Below are 6,437 nucleotides of genomic sequence, written 5' to 3' on the forward strand. Positions count from 1 at the left end.
GAACAAGCAGTGGGAGAGTATGAATCATGTTGCTCTTCCACCTCTTCTTAGTGGCATCCATTTTACCTTTGCTTAAGTTCCATTATGGTGTTTCTTCTATTTTTGCCACACTCAAATAGCAGCTGAAATTTTTTGGATGGAATCCAATAATAAGATGGAGGAATGTTGTGAAAAATACAGTTTAATTGTGTAAGTAGATCTCTCTACAGGTTGGGTCGGATTCAGTCAAGCACTCAGGCAAGTGTAAGTCTATTTCAATTTTTATGCTTAAGGATCCTAAGCTAAACAATTGGTTTAACTCCTCGGAAAATGGATAGTAAAAGAGAACATCTCACGTCCAATTCACCTAATATTTTTGCTTGAACTTGTTTTTCCAGTCCAACATTTCCAAGCAGACAGTTTAGAACAACGTCGAGCAAGATTGAGAAATGATAATCCGGAAGTTAATCATATCAGTCTACTCTAATTTTTTTTATCACGAAAATGCAGATTCAAGCATGTTTTAGTATTTATGATGATGCCATTTATAAGTAACCTCATCGGCAAGAAGTTTATTAACTAACAGTACATTGCAATCCAGAACAAAAACTAGTCTCCAGGGTCTATAGAACATTAAACACAATGAGAATGAAAGAGATCAGAAACCATATCATGAAATCTCCATCATCTCAGCTAAGCTTTGTTTGCAGCAGCTTAGTAGACATATCCCTTTACGAACATTCCTTTCTTGGCCTCTTCTGATTCTCCCTCGCCGGTGTATTTGCCGAGCTGAGCAAGTGAGTTGGCCTTGGCACGGACAAGGAGTGCATCCTGAGCAGCCTTAACGTTCTCGGGTCTGCCTCCCCATGTCTTCAAGCAAGTGTTCTGGAGAGCTCTGGCATACGAGAACGAGACGTGCCATGGGTTTGGAGATTGGTTCATTGCGTTCAAGTTCAGGGTTGCTTCAACCTCTGATTGTCCACCAGACAAGAACTGCACAACAGAAACGGTTTGTCCAATCCGTTAGTACGGTTCATTGTATTATTTCACAATGCTTTCGTATAGAAAATGTACCATGATTCCAGGAACAGCTGGGGGGATTCTCCTGTGGAGGAGCTTGAGGGTGTAATCCGCAACTTGCTGTGGGGTGGCCTTGTCTTTGCATTCAGCACCAGGAGTGACCATACTGGGCTTGAGAAGGATGCCCTCAAACATGACATTGTTCTCAGCAAGGTAGAAGAAAACCTCAGCCCAAACCTTCTGCGCTACTTCGAAAGTCCTATCAATTCCATGGTCACCATCAAGCAAGATTTCCGGCTCCACAATCGGGACCAATCCACTGTCCTGCAACACAATGGCCACAAAAATCACTTCTCAACAACAAGTAGCACACACATAATGATTACTCCTCAGCTTCATCTATCAACTTACTTGAGAAATGGCGGCATAGCGAGCAAGTCCCCAAGCTGCTTCTTTAACTGCCAAGGCTGATGGACCATTTGGAATGCTCACAACGGTACGCCTGTCCGATCAAAAAGAGCTAATAGTGTTATACAAGAATCCTTTACTTCAACACTGCATAATCTGGTTGAGAAGTCATCGAACATGGGATTACCATTTGGCGAAACGAGCACCCTGCTGGTAGTAGGCAGCTGTGCGGGATGAAAGACCGTCAAGACCTTGGCACCATGACTCGTTGTTGGAACCAGGGAGTGGAACCAAACCCTGTTATTTTGTTTACCAAATCATTCAGTTCCAAGTATCCTCTCTAAAAATATGAATTTGTGGATGCTTTTTGGTTAAGCTTTATACCTTGTCAACTTTGATACCAGGGACAATATTTTGCTCAACAAGAACATCGACCATCTTTTTCCCATCGATGGTAGATTGGTAGAGAGTCTCCTCGAAAAGGATAGCTCCCGAGATGTAGTTACCGAGGCCAGGGGCAGACACGAGAAGGGTACGGTAAGCTTGCCGGTTTGCCTCGGTATTCTCGAGACCAATCGAGGCAAGCCGCTTCCCACATGTAGCATTTGATTCATCCATGGCCAAAATACCACGACCTGGAGATGCAACAGTTTTCTACATCCAAACAAAGAAATAATATTTGAGCATGCATGAGATAAAAATACGATTCAAGACTACATTAATTCTAAGACATACCGCGGTCTTAACAAGCTCATCGGCATATGAACTAGCACGGACGGTAAAGGCGGCCGATGTAGGGTGTGACCGTACAAAACAAACCGAAGGGTGGCGGAGGTTTTGGCCCTTAATCCACTCGGACTTGTCGATAATAGGTGAAGACTTGAGGAGAGTAGCGGAAGCAGAAGCCATTTTTCTTTTTGGTTATGTTTATCTTTGGGCTAATCAATGAAGCAAGTCGAAGAATGTTATGAGGGACTTTATTATGTTTAGTTTTTCACCATAATCTTATCTCTTCAATGTTGGCCTTCCTTCACCACACATGCAAGTCTCACTCACTGGATTTTATACTTGTGTTTGTCTATATCACCATATCATAAGATGTCACATTTGAGGCTGTCGTGCTTTGACCAATGCCGTCATGCCATGTGGATGATAATTTTGCACACTTGGCCGGGATGCATTCGTGGTTGATAAAAACATTGTTTCACATGCGTTAGTCATTTTACTTTATCATCTCTTTTTTATTTAAAATAAAAAAATTTACATAGTCATTTTGATCATAAATTCATGATTATTTCTCTTAATAATATCGTATTTGAACTTCAATTATCTCGTGCAATATAATTTATCACTAAATTTAACACTCTTTAGTAAAATTAAAATGTAATTGATAACATTGTTAATAGATTTCTATTAAACTTAAATATATATTGTTTTAATATTTAATTAAGACCATAATAAATTAAAACAATAAAACACTACATTCAAAAAGAAACAATGACACACCTAATTATCTATGATTTGATTAGATGAATCGGTTGGTCAGTTAAACTACTTATAAATTTATAGTTATTTTTTGCTTACTCCTAATTCGAAGAGTATAAAGATTTAGGATATAAAACATTTGAAATTGTAGTGGATAAACTTGTGTAAGTAACAAACAAGTAAATTAATGAAGAAATTAAAAAGATTGAATACATAAATTTTATGTGAAAAAATTTCTCTAAAGAGATAAAAAATTACGAGCAAAAGAAGATTTCACTAATAAGACAAAAATATAAAATTGAGAGAGTCAAAATAAAGAAAATCTGAAACCTCAAAAGAAAAATCATTTGGACTAAAACACATAATTCTCTCTTAACTATGTTACTTTTTGCATCTAGATCTAATTCACACACTAATCTCAGTGGCTCTAAGGTGACTTATATAGTGTACATGTTACTTGGTGTCTACTTACCTTAGATACACTTTAGCTATTAATTAATACAATATACTATTAAATACTTAGAGTCTAATTAGGAAATAATCCAAAAATTATCATCCAATGAATTAGCTACATATTTTCATATCTCGGCGTGATGACAGTTGCTTGTTGCGACCTCGTGTTCCCTCATTATGACATCACTCTTTATTTTGGTATGAAATACAAGGCATAGTCCACATAAATAATAAAGCATATATATACAAAAAAAAACAGATTTTTTCTTTCCTTGTAATGTAGTAAGAGTACAAGAACATCATATTCACAATGCAGTTTGCAGTGCGTGTAAATTAGAGGTGTTAGAGAGATTCCTTCTGAAACTAAACAAACATGAGGTTCTAAAATTTGTGCAGATTAATGGCTGTGGTTTTAAGTACAGGGTCTTGAAGTTAAGCCCCTACATAGGACGGTTGACAGAATGCCATCCCTTGAGATTTTTCTTTCATGAGGACATTGGAGAATGGAGCCGAAAACATATGATATGACGCATGGCTAAGATTCATGGAAACTGGGCTTCTGTTTGCATTTGTGGCCAACTGCAACGCCTATAAGAATTAACCAAACACAAAAATAAATTCTCGAAAACCCCTGATTCATGATAATGACCGCCGAATTTTTCAATCAAAGACGATCGGAAAAAGAAAATGAAAAAAACAGTTCCCATTGCCGGTACTTGAACCCGGCTCTGTCGGGTAATAACCAAGTATCCTAATCACTTAAACAAATTTTAATAAAATATAACAACCCTTACTTGGTCTGATCGTCGGATCCGAGCTAAAGAATGCTACAACAATTAACGGATCAATCACATACATTTAACATCAATAACATTCAATAATTCAACAAACACAAGTCATAATTCATGGTTAATATGATTTCCAAACAAATCCGAGTTATAATCGAATTTATGAAAGTTCTTAAGTTAACCCGAGTATAAATAAGGATTAAGTTAGAAATTTTAAACAATTAGGGAAAATCATAAAATAGGACCATATAGTCGTGTGCCTAGATTGTGTTAAAAATTGAAACCATGTAGTTGGAGTTGGTCGTGCGACTCCCTTTTCACATGGTTACAGTTTTTCATACAGCCGTGTGATTATTTTTTACTGAAATTTTCATGCTTTCTATTAAATTTTCCTAAGCTTAATTGAGGCTTGGATATGGCTCTATATTATATTGAATGATTGATATGATAAAAATTTGTCATGTTTTACTGTGAATTGTTTGTTATAGTTTTGTTTCGTACAGTAGCACACCGTAATTTGTTCCCGACGACAGAGATAAGTAAAAGGTGTTACATTATAACCTAAAGATTAATAATTTAAGTATTCCATTCATTAAGTTGCTAATGATGGGTCGTTAAATCAATATTTGTCAAACGTACGATTAGTTACTTAATTAGTAGTTTTTTTTATCACTCAACTATAAAAAATTATAAAATAATCATAATATTTTGATCATTTATTTATTAATTCAATTACGGATATTTAAATCTACGTCCTTCTGATTACTACAATAATAACAATACTACTTAAACAAAATTGTTGAATTTTAAATATTTTAAGGGCACGAAAAGTACAGTGCATAATACCCTTTAATTTGAAGTTTTTGAGGTTATTACATATATAAAAATTGTAAAGAAGAAAAATAGAGATTAGTAGTGACTTAATAGGATAATTTAGGGACTTCATCTCACTATATAAGAAAAGTAAGTTTCACTGTCACAGGTCATCGACCCATAGTTAATTATCTAACTACTTATAATTTTTTTTAAAAAAAAAGTTATCTATTATAGAAAATCTCATAACTCGAAATTTTATCTGACTTTGTGATCTTGAATCCGATCTATAATTGATACCTTTGCAATCTCGCAAAGTCAACACGATGGAATGCCTCACGAGGGAGACATGCGAATATTTTTCCCAATCTTGTTAGGCAAGACATGCAAATAGGTATGATGATACTTGGATATAAATCTTGTCAAAAAGTCACATCTAAAATACATGTTAAACTTAAAAGAAGGACGTATCATTTTGAGTTTTATGCATAACACCTAACCACCTCTAACATGTCTAATTAAAAGAACCGTATCGTATAAATAAGAAAAAACCGCTCCTGAAAAAGGCTGAAAAACAAACCTCAACACTACCATTAAAAGAAACGTGATAATAATTAGGAATGCAAGAATCAACCATAGAGTACAAATCAACAGTGCGACGAAGTTGGCCCTGAAAGCATTAAGAAAGAGTAGATCAAAAGTGACATTTGAGGTAGCTTTTCAATTACCCTTTCGATTTTTCTTATAAATAAATTCACCATTTAACAATAGGAAAACAAAATGTTAAATAGTAAGATTGAATTTAATTTATTGAAAAAAAATGTTAAAATAAGATTTGAAAAATCGGTTTCCTATTAAAATACATATATATAATAAGATTTGAATCTAAAATATTAGTCTTTATACTTTCAATCGGAATGAGTTGAATTTTTAATGGAACTAATGAAATAAATAAATAAATAAACGTTGATTATAAAATTCGAACCCACAACCATATGATTGAAAACCTTATAGTTTAACATCTATATGAAACAAAATTATTATTATAATCGTATCAATAAGTGTGTTTTTGACATTCTAATTTTACATCCTACATTAAAATTAACAGTTGATCAAGAAAATGACTCTGAAAGTATATCAAACACTAATACCACAATTAGCAAATTAAAAAAAACTTACAAAAAGAACGAGATTTACTTATTGTGAGATAACAAAAAAAGAAAAAAAAAAGAAAGAAATACTTTTTTTCATTTTATTATAACTTTTATAATGTTTTACAATTTTTAAAAGTTTTCATTTTTAAATTTTTTATAATTTAAAAATTACATCTAAAATAAACTTAGACAATGCCGAACTTCAAATGAATTTGGACATCTATTCATTATGGACTTTGAATGTTTATATACATATTTGGACATCTATTCATTATGGACTTGAATGTTTATATATATATATATATATATATTTGGAGTTTTTTGAAATTTTTTCCTA

General features: G+C 33.8%; 1 protein-coding gene across 1 annotated transcript; it reads right to left on the bottom strand.

The window, feature by feature from the left end:
• Nucleotides 1-523: 523 nt before the first annotated feature.
• LOC107913529 (fructose-bisphosphate aldolase 1, chloroplastic) lies at nucleotides 524-2,477 on the bottom strand. The gene is made up of 6 exons (XM_016842142.2): nucleotides 2,143-2,477; nucleotides 1,792-2,061; nucleotides 1,595-1,704; nucleotides 1,411-1,501; nucleotides 1,054-1,323; nucleotides 524-972 (listed from the first exon to the last, which is right to left on the bottom strand). Exons 1-6 carry the CDS (start codon nucleotides 2,314-2,316, stop codon nucleotides 694-696), a joined length of 1,194 nt encoding a protein of 397 aa, XP_016697631.1. The 5' UTR covers nucleotides 2,317-2,477; the 3' UTR covers nucleotides 524-693.
• Nucleotides 2,478-6,437: the final 3,960 nt, after the last annotated feature.

Source organism: Gossypium hirsutum, chromosome A13, assembly GCF_007990345.1.
Source record: "Gossypium hirsutum isolate 1008001.06 chromosome A13, Gossypium_hirsutum_v2.1, whole genome shotgun sequence".
Lineage (NCBI taxonomy): Eukaryota > Viridiplantae > Streptophyta > Magnoliopsida > Malvales > Malvaceae > Gossypium > Gossypium hirsutum.

What these genes read in the sequence shown, in the direction of transcription:
- LOC107913529 (XM_016842142.2), bottom strand. Translation starts at nt 2,316, where the DNA reads ATGGCTTCTGCTTCCGCTACTCTCCTCAAGTCTTCACCTATTATCGAC. An exon ending in GGTGCTCGTTTCGCCAAATG is followed by an intron (nt 1,502 to 1,594) that starts GTAATCCCATGT and finishes TTGATCGGACAG; the next exon opens with GCGTACCGTTGTGAGCATTC. An exon ending in CAGCTGTTCCTGGAATCATG is followed by an intron (nt 973 to 1,053) that starts GTACATTTTCTA and finishes TCTGTTGTGCAG; the next exon opens with TTCTTGTCTGGTGGACAATC.